Below are 18,630 nucleotides of genomic sequence, written 5' to 3'. Positions count from 1 at the left end.
CGTTGAGTACATTAAGTTTGTAAAAGTAAAGAAAAGGTTTTGGATGAACGATGTGGGAAGTGTGAGTCTTGAGTTCTGCCAATATCTCAAGAAGGACAAATTATACAGATCACATGATCATGGTATCAAGGTCTACTTTTAATAAATATTAAAATCAATTTGATATGTGTTATATCATACATTTGCAGGTTCTAGCTGTGTACAGTGTATCCTCAATACCACCTTGTTATTAGTACGTTCTCAATACAGATTCCTCAATTTTAAGTCCTGTTGTGTATCTTCAATACTTGTAATTAATGCATTCTCAATAGTGATTCCTCAATTTAAAGTCCTGGCTTTGTATCTTCATACCAGCTTGTAATTATTACAATGCTCAATTCCGTACCTGCAAAGTATCTACTTCAAAGGTCTTTGATCTACTCCATATATCTCCTCTGTAAATTCACTGTCATAGATGTGTCTGATGGGAATCCAACCAAGGAGCCTGTTGTGAATGCAACCAAGGGGCCTGTTGTGATACCAAACTCAGAGCCTGTTGTGAATCCAACCAAGGAGCCTGTTGTGAATGCAACCAAGGAGCCTGTTGTGAATCCAACCAAGGAACCTGATGTGAATCCAACCAAGGAACCTGTTGTGAATCCAACCAAGGAGCCTGTTGTGAATTTAACCTCGGAGCCTGATGTGAATCCAACCAAGGAGCCTGTTGTGAATGCAACCAAGGAACCTGATGTGAATCCAACCAAGGAACCTGATGTGAATCCAACCAAGGAGCCTGATGTGAATCCAACCAAGGAGCCTGTTGTGAATCCAACCAAGGAGCCTGATGTGAATCCAACCAAGGAGCATGATGTGAATCTAACCAAGGAGCATGATGTGAATCCAACCAAGGAGCCTGATGTGAATCTAACCAAGGAGCATGATGTGAATCCAACCAAGGAGCCTGATGTGAATCTAACCAAGGAGCCTGTTGTGAATCCAACCAATTTATTACTATTTTGAATAGTAACCTTTTCAATTTATAGGGCGGTATAACCGAAGTCGGTTTTTTGTTAGCTGGGATTTTTAATGGAACATTATTTTAAACTTTTTCCCATCCCCTTTCCCTTTCACCTCTCTGACATTCTTGTCTTGCATGCTAGCTGATTTCATGCAAAGAGTAGGAGCTAAGTTTATATATTAAAGAAAAATCATTGAAATTCGATATTTATTCTCCTCTTAACCCTCTTTAAATGCTAGTAGTAAGTTCTCGATAATTTAGAGCAGCCCCAGGTATATTAGATAATAGAAGCCCTCAACGGGTGGATCCATCTAAAATTATTAAATAAGTTTCTGTTATTAATTTTTATCGCTTTTGGTGAATGGATTTACAGAGAAACATATATAAAAGAGTCTTACTAGGTTTAGTGAACTATCGTTAATATTTATATATTTTTAAAACAATGATAGATAGATAGATAAATAGTTCTGAGATAGATAGATAGAACGTTCGATGATAAGCAGGACCTACTAGTTACTTTTAGTGCTGACTGCTGTATGCAGTTAGTAATGTTACTCATTATATTTTCTATATTAGCCCGTTCTCTCCATAATAGTGTTTAAACAGTGGCCGTGTTGTTCACGTATCTTCGGGGGACGATAGTTTGGTCGCAGGTGTCTCACGCAAAATTCTTATCTGATAGATAGATAGTTCTCACGAGAGACATCTAGCGGCCAAACTATCGTCCCCCAAAGTACGTGAACCACACGACCACTGTTTAAACATTATTATGGAGAGAACGGGCTCAGTCCTGTTTGGTTTTAGACTTGATTTTCAAAATGTCGTCGTTCTACGAGTTTAAAGCAAGAAAACTAAATGGAGAAGTGGTGAGTTCATGATTTGAAAAGATTTATCGTTATATGATGATGTTTAAGAACTCTTCCTTCTATTCATAACCAACTAATTTCTCATTTAACACATTAATCGTCTGCCTTCTTTAAAGGAAACCTTTATTTGATGTTAATAGCTTAAAGGGATTGTTCACTCATTTTGAATTACACAAAATACCCCATTTTTTTTAACAAAACCAAGATTGTGACACAGCTCAAAGCTGAAACTTGGTCTTAGGACCATTTGTAGGAATTGCACTTAAAAAACAGGGAGAGGCCGATGTGGGAGGGGGGGGGACATGCAACCATGACCCCTGCAAGATCCTGTACGAACCCAAGCTGTTAGCAGAACCCTGCCCGCGGAATCTCTTTCGATTCCAGCACTGTTCAAGTCCTGCCAAAGACTTCTCAAAAAAAACCTTTCCTTGATAATTGACCTTAAAAAGTAAAAATATCAAAAATGTAAACGTGGGGTTAATGTGTTTAATAATTAAAAAATTTAAGTAAGCTTAGAAATAATATGTACAACTCTTACCTATAACCATATGCATAATCATGATGTAACTTATAAGATGTTAAAAAGTTTTATTTCCTTTATCATTTTTTATCCTTTTTCAAGTTTTTGATGAATTTTAGTGTAACTCGTTTTATTTTGATATTGTTCAATATAGTTTAATGTAGTTTTCAAAACTGGTTTCTCTGTAGAAAATTTAAGAAAGGAAATTTGTTTTATACTATTTGATCTGTACAAGTGTTAAGTTCTATTTGAGTACATCAGAGTACAATGTTTAACATTGTGGTATTGTCCTAGTACAAGGTTAATACTGTACAGCATATGTATATTGTACGTTCTGATTTAGTGTGAGTGCAATCACAAGATCATATTGTACTGCGTGAACTATTTTTTATTAGTATACCTGAGTACAAGTACTGATAGTGTATGGGTGTCCTGGAAAAATGTATTTTACTTCACTGTCCTTTATTGTGCTGTAGTGTACTGTACTATATTGTACTATACTGCATGCGCTATTTGTACTAGATGAGTACGCCCAAGACTAAGAGCAAGATTGTACTGTACTTTTCTGTAGTGTACTGTACTGAAGTGTACTGTACTGTTCTAGGTGAGTATGTCCCAGTACAAGAGCAAGATTTTACAGTACTGTACTGTAGAGAACTGTAGTATACTGTACTGTTCCAGGTGATTATGCCCCAGAACATGGGCAAGATTGTACTGTACTGTGCTGTACTGTTCTAGGTGAGTATGTCCCAGTAAAAGGGAAATATTTTACTGTACTAAAATGTAATGTACTGTTCTAGAAGAGTATGTCCAAGTACAAGGGCAAGATTGTACTGTACTGTACTGTAGTGTACTTTAGTGTACTGTAGTGTACTGTGCTAGGTGAGCATGTCCCAGGACAAGGACAAGATTGTATTGTTCTGTACTGTAGTGTACCGTAGTGTACTGTAGTGTACAGTAGTGTACTGTAGTGTACTGTAGTGTACTGTACTGTATTGTACTGTACTGTACTGTACTGTTCTAGGTGAGTATGTCCCAGTACAAGGGCAAGATTGTACTGATAGAAAACACTGCTTCTCTCTGAGGAACAACTGTCAGGGACTTCACACAGATGAATGATCTGTGTGACAAGGTGAATAATTTATGAATTGATTATCTAATTTTAAATTGGTTTTTATTCATGAGATTAACATCTGAAATGCGGGGAAAACTGATAAAGGCAAAATCGCTATTTATTTTTTCTATTCCATTTAATTGAAAATTTGACCGGTTGAATTTTAAAATGTTTGAATGACTCATAATCGGCATGTATCATTGATTGAATAAATCAATTTAGACATGAAGAAAAGGTCAAGTTTTTTAAAAATTGCTGGTACGTCTTTGTAAGTTCATAGCTTCTCTATTTCTGTTTTTTCGCCCAAGCAAACTTCTTATGTTACTGTCAAAACGTGGTTCGTGTCAATAGTTTTGCTTTAACACGTGTAAGATTTCAATTTAACATGAATTTTGACTTGTGAACTATTTGACTAATCTAATATCTTTTTTTTTTGACATTATCTTAGCAATTCGTCCTGTTTGTACACTCTATAGCTATATAATCATTATGTTATATTGAAAATAAAAATTGTGTTATTGATGATTATCCCTAATTTCCAGTGATTTATTTTTTATTGATATAATTTTCCATTGTTATGGGAGTTGAGAGACTTGTTAGAATTACTTAAGTAAACATTTCTAAATAGAATAAAATAATATTACAGAGTTTTTGATAAGTAAACAGGGTGAACCAGAAAACAGTTTTTTTTTCTTTTAACTATTATTTTCGCTAGGTGTATGGAAAATATCAACTAAATTTTTACAATAATATCTCAATTTTTTTTTCTAGATATTTTGTTAGTGTAAGAGAGAACAAGTCGATATTCATTCCAAAGTTTTCTGGCTCTCCCTGTATATATTTTCCAATAGTAAAGATGAAGAATATAATAATTAACTTACACTATACACCTCTTAATTCCTCGAAACATTCAGGGGTGTAAGATGTTAACTTTGAATATGATCACTAAATGATATTTTTGATTTGTTTAGTACCCTGACAACCTGGTGGTGTTGGCGTTCCCAACGAACCAGGTTAGTAAACCGGTTCTGCAATTAAAAATAAACTGGTTCTACAATTAAAATAACTTGTTATTAAATTAATAATAAACTGACTCTGCAATTAATAATAAACTGGTTATGTAATAAAAAATAAAACTGGTTCCTCAAATAATAAAAGCTCGATTCTGCGATTATTAATAGACTGGTTTTATAATTAATAATAAACTGGTTCTGTAATTAATAAACTGTTTTTTTTTCAATCAATAATAAACTGGTTCTGCAATTAATAATAAACTGGTTCTGCAATCAATAATAAACTGGTTCTGTAATTAATAATAAACTGGTTCTGCAATCAATAATAAACTGGCGGAATTAATAATAAACTGGTTCTCCAATAATAATAAACTGGTTCTGCATTTAATGATGAACTGTTTCTGCAACTGAAAGTAAACTAATACTGCAATTAATAATAAACTGATTCTGCAATTAATTATAAACTTGTTCTGTAATTTATAATAAGCTGGTTCTGCAATTAATAAGGAACTGGTTCTAACTGGATTTGAAATTAGTAATAAACTGGTTCTGTAATTAATAATAAACTAGTTCTGCAATTAATAATAAACTGATTCTGTAATTAATAATAAACTGGTCCTGTAATTAATAATAAACTGGTTCTGTAATTAATAATAAACTGGTTCTGTAATTAATAATAAACTGGTTCTGTAATTAATAATAAACTGGTTCTGTAATTAATAATAAACTGGTTTTGTAATAAATAATAAAATGGTTCTGCCATTAATTAATACATTTTAAGCCCCTACAAGTCTTCTGAATATTAGAATTGAAGTATGTTTAAATTTAAAATTTCTGAACATGGCGCTTATCCAACACATCAAAGTACTTTATGATTAAAGAAAGTTTACAAGCAAAAACGATGTTCTTACTTCTTGGTGATTAAAAGAGTTTAAAATTAAATTTCGTGGAATTTTTAAAAGGGTATTTCGAATTTATTCCTTTTAGGAATAAAAAACTTTGTAAATCTTATTTAATTTAAAGGGAGAGTTCGCTAAAAAGGAAAGGGGGTATCGGATCGTAAAAAATCAATTTAATTTTAAAAAATCATTTAGATATTACAACCAAATTTTTTTATATTAATATTTCGCTTACAACTTGTTTTCACGGCTGGCTCTGGATTTTCGAACATTCCTGGAAAATATGAAAATGCGTCTTCAATGTCAAAACCATCCAAAGAGTTTAAAAGTACTAAATTTTGAAAACCGGAAGAAATGTTTTCAAAAATAACTCTCATAAAAATCAAAGATATCATGAAATATCAACTATTTACGAATGCGTCGAAAAATTATCGAAAATTATAGGTTGTTATATCTAAATGATTTGTTTGGAATAAAATGGAGTTTTTGCGATCCGAGTCGAACGTTGCAACTTTCTGAATTTGTATGGAGTATGGTATTAGTCGTTTTAACAATAATCTCCTGAAAGACGCAACAGATAGAAGTAAAATGCGATCTCGCCGTAAGCCTATACCCCCCCTTTCATTCTTCGCGAACAAAATGTTATGCTTTTTGATCATTGAAGCATAAAATGAGGGTAGTTTCAATTTTTAACACTCCGTTTTCCATTAAAGAAAGTTGGCATGTTCTAACCTTTGGGCCGAGAAAAAAATATTGTATTGGGTACAAAATATGAAATCAAACCCTCGGGGTTTTATGACTATGAAAAGGTTTTTGTTAAAATCTTGTTTTATTGTTAGAATAAAACCGACTTCGTAAATCAGTTGTCTGACGCTATTTCATAAAGTGCGCTATACCTCACTTTAAACAGAATTTAGATGAATATTTAATAAATTTCCATTGTTAGTTGTTTTTAGTTGTTATTTTAAAACATTGAATTAAATAAAATGAAGTGAAAACATTGTAAGACAAGAACTTATACAAAACTATTAATCTAAACTTTTTGAAAGCCAGGTAGCTAGTAGCAAAATTTTGAAAGCCAGGTAGCTAGTAGCAAAATATTGAAAGCCAGGTAGCTAGTAGCAAAATTTTGAAAGCCATGTAGCTAGTAGAAAATTTTAAAAGCAAGGTAGCTATAAGTACCAAAATTTTAAAAGCCAGGTAGCTAGTAGAAAAATTTTGAAAGCCAGGGAGCTAGTAGAAAAATTTTGAATGTCAGGTAGCTAGTAGCAAAATTTGGAAAGCCAGGTAGCTAGTAGCAAAATTTTGAAAGCCAGGTAGCTAATATCAAAATTTTGAAAGCCATGTAGCTAGTAGAAAATTTTAAAAGCAAGGTAGCTAGTAGCAAAATTTTGAAAGCCAGGTAGCTAGTAGCAAAATTTTGAAAGCCAGGTAGCTAGTAGCAAAATTTTGAAAGCCAGGTAGCTAGTAGCAAAATTTTAAAAGCCAGGATGCTAGTAGCAAAATATTGAAAGCCAGGTAGCTAGTAGCAAAATTTTGAAAACCAGGTAGCTAGTAGCAAAATTTTGAAAGCCAGGTAGCTAGTAGTAAAATTTTGAAAGCCAGGTAGCTAGTAGCAAAATTTTAAAAGCCAGGTAGCTAGTAGCAAAATTTTGAAAGCCAGGTAGCTAGTAGCAAAATTTGAAAGCCAGGTAGCTGGTAGCAAAATTTTGAGAGCCAGGTAGCTAGTAGCAAAATTTTGAATGTCAGGTAGCTAGTAGCAAAATTTTGAAAGCCAGGTAGCTTGTAGCAAAATTTTGAATGTCAGGTAGCTAATAGCAAAATTTGGAAAGCCAGGTAGCTAGTAGCAAAATTTTGAAAGCCAGGTAGCTAGTGTAGCAAAATTTTGAATGTCAGGTAGCTAATAGCAAAATTTGGAAAGCCAGGTAGCTAGTAGCAAAATTTTGAAAGCCAGGTAGCTAGTAGCAAACATTTGAATTGATGCTCCATTTATAGAGTGGCAAGTTCAATACACAACGATACACTTTAAACCATTATTTAAGCTAAACTAAATTATATTGGAGGTATCCTTCTTTAAAGTTGGTTATTTTCACTCCTGGTTTCTCTATATGGTTTTATGCAGTAGGAGAGAAAGAAGAAAATTGTCAAAATTAAATACTTTTTCATATTTAGTGAAACAACGATGTCTTTCAAATTCTTGATCAGATAGAGTTTTACCGCTGTGAATATGACATGCCCCTCTGTGAATCGAGGTTCACATAAAACAACCCAAGTCCTTTTAATGTACTCCGTTTACGCTATCAGAAAGTAGAAAATTTAAACCCCGGCCCTTTTAATGTACTCTGTTTATGTTATCAGAAAGTAGAAAATTACAACCCAGACCCTTTTAATGTACCCTGTTTACGCTATCAGGAAGTAGAAAATTACAACCCCGGCCCTTTTAATGTACTCCTATTAGGAAGTAGAAAATTACAACCCCAGTCCTTTTAATGTACTCTGTTAACATATCAGGAAGTAGAAAATTACAACCCCGGCCCTTTTAATGTACTCTGTTTACGTTATCAGAAAGTAGAAAATTACAACCCAGGCCCTTTTAATGTACCCTGTTTACGCTATCAGGAAGTAGAAAATTACAACCCCGGCCCTTTTAATGTACTCCGTTTACGCTATTAGGAAGTAGAAAATTACAACCCCAGTCCTTTTAATGTACTCTGTTAACATATCAGGAAGTAGAAAATTACAACCCCGGTCCTTTTAATGTACTTCGTTTACGCTATCAGGAAGTAGAAAATTACAACCCCCGTCCGTTTAAAGTACTTCGTTTACGCTGTCAGGATGTAGAAAATGACAACCACGGTCCTTTTAATGTACTCCGTTTACGCTAGTAGGAAGTAGAAAATGACAACCCCGGTCCTTTTAATGTACTCCGTTTACGCTATCAGAAAGTAGAAAATTAAAACCCCGGCCCTTTTAATGTACTCTGTTTACGTTATCAGGAAGTAGAAAATTACAACCCCGGTGCTTTTAATGTACTCTGTTTAACAACCCCGGCCCTTTCAATGTACTCTGTTTACGCTACAGGAAGTAAGAAAATTACGCTAGTAGGAAGTAGAAAATGACAACCCCAGCCCTTTTAATGTACTCTGTTAACATATCAGGAAGTAGCTTTACCCTATCAGGAAGTAGAAAATTACAACCCCGGTCCTTTTAATGTACTTCCTTTACCCTATCAGGAAGTAGAAAATTACAACCCCCGTCCATTTAAAGTACTTAGTTTACGCTGTCAGGATGTAGAAAATGACAACCACGGTCCTTTTAATGTACTCCGTTTACGCTATTAGGAAGTAGAAAATGACAACCCCGGTCCTTTTAATGTACTCCATTAACGCTATCATGAAGTAGAAAATTTCATGTGACGTGAATTAATTGGAATAATATTAAATTGATAAAGTTTTATTTTGATTAAGTGTTTAGATATAAATGCATATAATTATAATTTTTGTTACTGAAAGAAAACACGACATCCGTTTCACACACTTGATAACAGAAATGTTTCAATAATTAATAAAAAAAAACATTAAAAAATTATTTTTTATCATAATTTCAATTCACAGCCTGAGAAATTTTTAAAAGTTATATTTTCATGTTTCATCTAGAGGTGGGAATTAATTAATTTTTAATCTTTTTTTCAAAATTTGTCTAATGTACCCTGGAAGAATAAATGAAATGAAAATATCAAGCATTCATCCTCAAGTTTAAAGTGCCCATAGTGGATATCGATATCAAGCGTTCCCAGTTCAGGAAATGCCTAAATCTTTCGCAATATTTTGAAGTCAAATTATTCTGTTCAAAAAGTTTGATGGAAATTATTTGGCCGAGAGAATAGGCATTTATTGACAAATCCCAAATAACAATTTCTGTACAATTTCACCCACTGTTCCTTATCAACATTTTCAGGGAATTATTGTCAAATTATTATGCTTTTAAATGCAAAATGTGAAAATAAAAGGAGGGGTTACTTTCCTTATTTGTGAACTTTACTAGACAGTTGCCAATATCTGAAGGAAAACACATTTTAATTGCGCTCAAATATTTGCATAGCATGAGCAGCTAAAATAAAACCTGAAAGTCACCTTTGCAAATTTTAGCAATAAATAAAAGATTTTAGATTTTACAATTTGTTTTATATTTAGTTTGGACACCAAGAGAATTCTAATGGCGTGGAGATCCTGAATGCTCTGAAATATGTCAGGAATCAATTCACATTCTTGACTTATACTTCCTTTATTCACATTCTTGACTTATACTTCCTTTATTCACATTTTGGACGTATACTTCCTTTATTCACATTCTTGACTTATACTTCCTTTATTCACATTCTTGACTTATACTTCCTTTATTCACATTCATGACTTATACTTCCTTTATTCACAATTTACTGTATCATGGATGCTTATATTTAAGTTATACAATTAGTTTAAGAGATTCTGACTATTTCACGTAAAATATAAAAATCATTTAAGATAACTCAGGAACCTCGGACCGATTTGCCTCAAATTTGGATTGGGGAACTCGGGAGACCCACGGGTATGCTCTTAGTTTAGTTTTGACTGAGATTCTAAGTTGAGTGGGGTGACTTTAATAGCGAAAATTTAGTTTCCGGTAAAATCGTTTGAGTGAAAGTAAATGGGGGTTGTAACTTTAAGTAACCTGGGTTCCCCTTCCCAAGCTAGTTTAGTTATAAAAATGTAGAAAGAAAATTAATCTCTTTATGTTAGTTTATAAGTTTATTAGTCTAAAACTATTATGTAAATTGATTGTATTTAGGCCTGGAAATGGATTTGAACCTAAAGCCGAGATGTTTGATAAGGTAAATTAAGTATTTAATTAACTTCACTTAAAGTTTAAACAGTTTTTATACATTTAGATTCACTAATTTCAATACACCCTTCAGGGGTCTTTTTTAAATAGGCAGAGTGGGATTTATGTTGTGTGCAATGCCCCGGAAAATTCCAAAACAGAGAGAGGGGGATTGAATTTTGTAGATCCAGAAAAATAATATCTGTGGGATGCCTGCGTAGAGACTGGCAGCTGGTGGGGTCTTGAATGTAAGAATGTGGCCGCAGCGCTCGGCCCAGAAAGTGTCATAACTTAACCTAACCCGTAGCCTCAGCGCTCGGCCCCTTAGCCTGTCCTAGCCACAGCGCTCAGCCCAGAAAGCGTCTTAACCTAACCTAACCCTAAATAAATACTAATTTAATTATTTTTCTGAATCTACAAAATTCAATCCCCCTCTCTCTGTTTTGGAGTTTTCCGGGGCATTGCACACAACATAAATCCCATTCTCCCTTTTAAATAGTGTACATTGTAGGGTACAGTGAAAATTATATTTCATAATTCGGTTTCCTACAGTTTAACCAAGAACTTCGGAGTCATTTAAAGAATTTATAAAATGTCGTCTTGAAAACTTTTCAATGGGTTAACACCTAAATTTTAATAGCTGCAAGTTGTAAAAATAAATAAATAGCCTAATAATATTCGGGAACAGTTTAAAAAGCTCCATATAATTGTCAATAAAAAAACTAAATATCTGCAAGACTGCAGCATTCCATTATCAGTAAGGTTTAGAAAATTTCATTTCTTTGTCAAAAAATCGTTTTAAAAGATTTGAAATTGAAAGATGTTGATTGATCTCAAATGTTTACAAAGATAAACAATAAAAGCTAATTTTTCGGAACGTTTTCAGCCATATTTCATTTATTCAAACGATTTTCAAATCTTAATTTAGCATTAAAATTTCTAAAAAAAATTAAATTATTTTGGCCTACTCAGTTCTCACTGTGCCATAGTAATCAATTTTTAGCAATAACATACAGGGTGTCTCATGAAACATGACAGTTGATGAATAGTTTTGAATGTCTTCTTCCAAATACTGTATTAGATATTGAAGACTTTTTGTTGTTTATTTAGTTTAAAAACATCTTTACTCAAATATATTTTACTTTGTAATCAATTTTACTGTAAGATGACATTAATACAATATTTTTTATCATTCTCTGTGGTATCAAACAACTTAACAAATTATGGAAGAAGACATTTTAAGCAATTCACTAACTGTCATGCTTCGTGGGACGTATTAAATCTTCCTTTTTGTTAAATGAATCTGGCAGAAGGGAAGAATGAGTAGAAGGAAAGTAGTAATTTGATTCATCTTAAGTAAATCTTCAACCGAAGAGTTTTTTTTGGATTCAAAAAAATTTTTAAAATTTTTTCTAGATCGAAGTGAACGGAGATAACGAACACCCAATGTTCTCTTGGTTAAAGAAAGCACTTCCAGCACCTGGGGATGATCAGGTAATCAACCAATGCAATCAATCAACCAACCTATTCATCAAACTCATCCAAAATTTATCGAACCTTATTTAATATGGTTCATTTTTTTAGATTAGCGAATCAGTCCAACAATCAATAAATCAATTAAAGCTAATATGCTTGGTCTAATGTTTAGTCTGGATTTATTGGTCCATCAATCAATCATTCCATAGATCAGTCAACCCTACAATCAGCACAAATTGTGTATTAATCAATAAATCCATTAAACTTTTTGGTCCTAAATTGATCGAATTGTCCACATATCAATAAGCCCGTGAGTAAACCGTCCGATCATTCTATCCATCAATCAATTATTTAATCAACCAATCAGTAAATAAATCAATCAGTCCATAAATTGTTTATCGATCAGTCCTTCTGGTCTTCAATCCATTCTTAATCGAAGGTTTAATCTGAATCCAGGATCCCCCGGTGAAACAATTTATCAATCAATTGTAAACAAAAATACCCATGTTTTAGGAAAGCTTGATGGGAGATCCTAAATTTCTAATTTGGAAACCTATTAAACGCTCAGGCAGTTAAACAGCTTAAAACTTAACTATAAGAAATCAATTTTACACTGTTATAAACTGTACAGTCTTACTAAGTTATGTAGCATAGAGAATATGTTAATTTTGTCTAATCTAAAAAAGGAATGTTAAAAAAAATTATCTACTTTTTAAATTTTTTATTTAATGATGTGTTATTATCATTTTTAATGCCATCAAGACACGAGCTGTAAACAGTTCCGTTCCTAAATTTTGATGTCTTGGCATGCAAATCTAAATTGAAATTTGTCTTTTCGAACAAACGAACGGTTTCGCAAATAAACGGATAAATTCTTTAAACAACTGTCCCTTCTGCGGTTTAACGGTTTAATTATGAAAAAAGTATACAGCTGCAGAAAATTATAAATGCCAGCAAAATGACTGAATAGATTTCGTACAGACAACACACGGGCAGCCAGGTAGTACATTTGAATTTCCGACCGGGGTCAACCTTTCCGGTCCCAGTTTGACTGTATCGCCCGGACATTGAGTAAATAGGACTAGCCTTTGCAACAAGGTTGGTTGACGCGGTCAGACATTGGGTTGAATTCACTTTTACTAAAGGGTCAGAGGAGCGTGAACATTATATGTCAGATCCTTTTTTGGTAATAATTTATATTAAAAAGACGATTTCTCATTTTCGATGTATTAAGAAATTTTTATGCAAATTGGGAAACACTTTCTATGGATATTTGTACATTAAATCATACTAAATTTAAGCTTTTAAATGCTTACAAGTCCGGCGTTGCCTGTGGAACTTTTTCAAATTAAATTTTGAAGAAGTAAAAAAAAATCGAATTTTTGTTAGCCTATGTTACCTCAGACAATTTCAGCTCATTCGGTCCAGCCGTTTGTCCAGCTTTAGCTAACATTGAGTTTTCCTGCTCTTTAACATTTCTTTTTGATTTTTTTTACAAAGTTCAGAAATATATTTTTCTTTTAAAACAAAAGTTTTTCAATATAAGAAATATTATGAATATGATATTTACTTTGCTACAAAGTCCACATAAAGGGACTGGGTGACTGTAGACGTGATTTAGCATTTAAAAAAGGGGTATGATCCGATTCACGATGGTACCCTTTAAATAGTCATCTGAACAACTATGAGAAAGATATCGTCGTTATTATTTCTCAAAAAGTTCTCAAAATCTTTGTATTTTCATAAACTTTCCTTAGACTCAGGTTTTAAGAGTACTGTTGTGAATCAGACATGATTTTTTACGCTGACAGTCCCTAAAAGTTCTTTCGATCACTTTCTTTTAACCTGTTTGCTGCGGCCAGACATTTCCTGGAATTTCGAGAAGTTTCTAATCTCACCTGACGGTCAACCCATTCAGCGATACTCCAGGTTAGCTCAACACATCACACACAATTCGTTCAGGGTGTCCTAATTAAGATGGGAATGAAGAGACGAATTCGGAATCGTCTTTGTAAAGTTGTGTTACCTAAAATGTCAGTGGTCAAAACAAACTTACGTTTGCTATAATATATTTTTGTAAACGATAAAAGGCTGTTTTGTTATATTCTGTAAAACATTTTATGACGTTCTGTCACATTTCTACAAGAAAGTGTTTTTAATGATAGATAGATATATTTATCATTAAAGTACATAATTTTACATAGATATATTCTTTAAACTAACACTTTAATGACGGGATTTGCCAAGCCAACATTGGCCGTCTTTAATGGCAAACCCGGATGTAATTGTATGATATAATTTTTAAATCATACAATTGGAGGTGTTTCGTCCAATAAGTAGGGGGAAAGTATTAGGAAGAAAGAGGGGGGGGGGTTATTTAGCTCAATCAGAATCAATAGCTGGCTCAGACCTTAGGATGGCACATTTATTTATTCAGAAATACATGAATAACAGTTTGATTTTGAACATTCAAATGATAAGTGCCAAGTTCTGTTTAAAGTTCTAAATTGCTAAGGATCTTTATTGTTTTCTTTTAATAAATTTTCTTAATTTATCATTCAAAACTTTTTGGACTTTTAAAGGTTCCACCAAAAACCTGAGAGTTTTTACACACTTCAAAAGTGGTTATTTTAAACATTTGTGTTTGTACTTTCAAAACCACGAGAAAAGGTTAGTTTTTCCGGATATTTTTTCTATCAAAGAAATTTAATAAAAGAAAACTTTTTAAGAATATAACTTTGAAATGTTGTAACTTTATTCTTATGGAGTAGTATTTTGTGCAGGTGCTTTTGGAAGTTCAAAAAAAAGTTTTAGGAAAACGAACCAAGCAAGTCTTCATCAATTTCTTTTCAACGTGTAACAAATATCATTTGCCAAACGATAATGGCATTATCGATTTAAATAATTCAAAAAACAAATCTATAATATTTTAGGAGTTTCCAGACCTGTGATGTTGAAGCTGATATAAAGAAACTAATGTAAAACACTAAAATCCTCCAAATCTTGACTCCTCTTCAATATGACTCTGTACCTGTAAACTCTGCTCTGATCAAGGTTCAGATGATGATACCACTACGAGGAATAGGTTTTAAAGAAATGGAAATGAATGTTTTAGTGTTTACACATAATAAATACTTGTAGAGAACTTTATTGGTTGTTTTAACAATCTTAATGTTAAACTTTTATTGATAACTAGCAAAAGCTAGTATTAAAGAACTTAGGTTTAGTTTAGTAAGATATAAAAACAGAGATCTTTACTTTTGAGGATATTATTAACTTATATGCTTAATCTCGGTATCCAGTGTGGGCACTTAAATTTGAAAATCAATGCTTGATCCCTCAATTAAAGTTATTCCCGAAAACAAGGTATTAATCCGTAGACCTTCATCAAATTGAGATCAATGCTTGAATCTAAAAATATCTTAATTTGTAGTTTAAGGGTTTTTGATGATCTAAATGTGATTCATGCCATGTCCCAGTCAGTGCGCTTTGTAGGATCTTCTATACCAAATTTAGGCAATAATTCAAACTTTTCTTAAACTTAATCCGGTCCACAAGAGAGGGGATTCTTTATACTTTACTTTTTCAACCACTTTTTGTTATTTATTAAATATGTCGGCTGGTTCTAGAATCTTTTTTCTTATACATGGTTACCCACATTAGATTCCTGCTCAAATATAAACTATAGACTATTTCTTTGATAAAATCGTTAGTTTTTCTATGAAAAGACTGTATTAACGACAGAAACCCTTGTCCAACCTTATTTTAAGAGTTTCAAGTCGTCATTAGAGTCTCATTCTTTGTGGGTCCCCCTGTATTTACTTCACAGGTATAGTTGCTAAAAAAGGAGTAGAGGAATGGAAAATGCTTGCGAGGATTTAAGCAAAGAAGTTAAATGATTACTTCATTTATCTGTTTAATCCCGGGAGGATCTTCAAGTTAACACAATTAACTAATTGAAAACAAACATTATTTTAATCATAGGATTTCCGACATGTTTTCTGACAATGCTCTACCTTTAAAAAAGATGAAGGCTTTCAAGATTCAAAGTTACAAGGTTACTGGGGCATGTCGGGAAACTTTTTTTTTTTTGTGATTTATAATTCCTAAGGTACAAAGATCTCCTGAAATTTATCTTTTTTTAAATCCCAAAAATGTGAATGTTTGGTTTAAAAAGTTAATAGAACTAACCCTTGTTTGTGTAAACTGTTAGACGGCTTTCTCAACTTACTTAACTTACTTAACTGTAAAATGCCGCTGTAAACTGTAAAATGAAACATTAAGTACGGGTATTGAAATTAAGAAAGTTGTTAAATGGAATAAAGAGAATTAAAAAAGATAAAAAGATATTGTAAAATGAAACATTTGGCTCAAACACGAAATTACTATAGTAAAATATAAAACTTGGGAGTTATTACTTTAAACTTATGAATGAAAAGCGTACATGTGTTTAATGAATAAGTAATTTTAAATATCGTACGATATAGAGACATAGATATCTTCTATTTATATCAACTATATCTGAGCTAGAGTAAATAAAATTTTATCTCTGTTTGTTTGTCTAGATGTCTATGCATAACTCACGAACCCTTGGACCGATTTGCCTCAAGTTTTGATTGGGGAACTCGGGAGAACCACAGGAATGTTCCTAGCTAAATGTTTAGATTGAAGTGGACGATGAACATAAAGTGGGAGAAACTAAATTGCTATTGAAAACAATATAAAACTATTTTTATCTTTTTGAAACATGCTTTTATTGTATTTTCCGAAGTTTGAAGAAAGTTGATGAAATATTTCAAAACTATTTGAAGAGAAAATAAGAATTTCGGACATTTCCAGCTGGTTAATCAAATATAATTCATTTTTAAATTTATTTCTGGTTTGGGACATTGCACTGTTTACTCCGGTTCATTTTAAGTACCAGGGCTATGTAATTGGCCGAAATTTAACCAGCTAGAGTAAGCTGTACAGTCCTATAACAGACTATGTATTGCGCCGATCTTTAACCAGCTAGAGCAAGCTGTGCAATACAATAACAGACTATGTATTAGGCCAACCTTTAACCAGGTAGAGCAAGCTGTACAGTATAATTACAGACTATGTATTAGGCCGACCTTTAACCAGCTAGACCGATCTTTAACCAGCTAGAGCAAGCTGTGCAATACAATAACAGACTATGTATTAGGCCGACCTTTAACCAGCTAGAGTAAGCTGTACAGTATAATTACAGACTATTTACTGGGCCAACCTTTAACCTGCTAGAGCAAGCTGTACAGTACAATAACAGACTATGTATTAGGCCGACCTTTAACCAGCTAGAGCAAGCTGTGCAGTACAATAACAGACTATGTATGGGCCTACCTTTATCCAGCTAGAGCAAGCTGTACAGTACAATAACAGACTATGTATTGCGCCGACCTTTAACCATCTAGAGCAAGCTGTACAGTACAGGCCGACCTTTGACCAGCTAGAGCAAGCTGTACAGTACAATTACAGACTATGTATTAGGCCGACCTTTAACCAGGTAGAGCAAGCTGTACAGTACAATTACAGACTATGTATGGCAAACAGGGGCAGTACACCAAATGAATGATCCCCTTCTAGTGAAGTTTATGTGATTTTTATGAATTATTTATTTATTCACTGTAAAAAATAATTAATAGATTTTTTAGTTCTGCTTATTTAAAAGGCCTTGTGTATTTTACACAAGATGTTCTTGTAGGAAATTCGTTTTTCTTGGTGTTTGAGTTTAAATTCAAGTTTCCCACGGAGATGGTTGGTATCGCCTTTTAAAATTTGATTGTCACGTGTCTAATCATTTATAGTTTTCAATAATAATGAAAAAGTTCAAACAGGAATTAAGTCTAACTGTAAATGTACGTTAAATGTGTAAAACAATACATTAAAACTTGGTAGAAAAATTAAGCTGGAAATTTACAATCGATCTCAAATTCATTATAAAAAGAAAATTCAGATAAAGAATCTTTTAAATAAGTTACATTTTAGTGGTCAGTTTATAGGAATAAACATGATATTGTAAAACCTTGAAATCTGCGAACTTACAAAACGGGAACGGGAACCCCAAACCAAAATCAACCATTTATGACCTAATGTGTAAAGATCCAACCCAAATAATATTTTCACGGATTGGAAATCTGATTTACAACAGTTCACCATATACCTACTAAGCTGCTGGCTGGCTATATACAATATACATACAGGGTGTCCCACGAAGCATGACAGTTGGTGAATAGCTTTAAATGTTAAATTTGTTAAGCTCCTTGATACAAAAGAGAATAGTAACAAATAAAAGATGGCAGTCATTTTATTGAAAATTGATTTCAAAGTAAAATATATTTGATAAAAGAGTTTGCTAACGAAATAAACTAAAAAAAGTCTTTAATATCTAAATAATATATGGAAGTAGACATTCAAAACCATTCACCAACTGTCATGTTTCGTTGGACACCCTGTATGTTACCTGTTCATCAAATGTACATATTAAAAAGACCGTAATTTATAGAGAAAACTAGTTCTGAAACATATTTCTGAACGGCCAATGCCTGTATCATATTAATGGCATTACTGCACCGGATGTAATACAGGGTGTCCCACATCAAATTAGACCGCGTCAATGGGTCTAAATTACGATTTAGGGGAAAAATCAGAAAATTTAAAAAGAATGAATCATTTTAAAAAATTTAATAAAGCTAATAGAATTTATTTTTTGCAGAAAATGCTAGATTTTTCGAGTATTATGTGCGTATATTTAGGTGTTAAAGATTGGAGATAATCTAATATGATATGGGACGCTCTGTATAATACCTGATATGATTCAAATATTCTGTTTCAATGAGTTTTATCTCTGATTTACAAGAACCACAT

The 18,630-nt window shown here is 32.8% G+C and overlaps 1 protein-coding gene across 1 annotated transcript; it reads left to right on the top strand.

The window, feature by feature from the left end:
* The first annotated feature begins 369 nt into the window (after window positions 1-369).
* LOC111699968 (glutathione peroxidase 2-like) lies at window positions 370-14,895 on the top strand. Its single transcript, XM_023470771.1, has 11 exons — window positions 370-585; window positions 841-969; window positions 1,759-1,863; window positions 3,408-3,515; window positions 4,469-4,510; window positions 9,603-9,661; window positions 10,237-10,279; window positions 11,686-11,763; window positions 12,259-12,313; window positions 13,608-13,674; window positions 14,679-14,895. The coding sequence occupies exons 1-11, from the start codon at window positions 370-372 to the stop codon at window positions 14,725-14,727; spliced, it is 951 nt and encodes a 316-aa protein (XP_023326539.1). The 3' UTR covers window positions 14,728-14,895.
* The last annotated feature ends 3,735 nt before the right edge of the window (window positions 14,896-18,630 follow it).

Source organism: Eurytemora carolleeae, unplaced genomic scaffold (assembly GCF_000591075.1).
Source record: "Eurytemora carolleeae unplaced genomic scaffold, Eaff_2.0 scaffold103, whole genome shotgun sequence".
NCBI lineage: Eukaryota > Metazoa > Arthropoda > Copepoda > Calanoida > Temoridae > Eurytemora > Eurytemora carolleeae.
The sequence above is the reverse complement of the archived record's forward strand: the minus strand, read 5'-3'. Positions and strand labels throughout refer to the sequence as shown.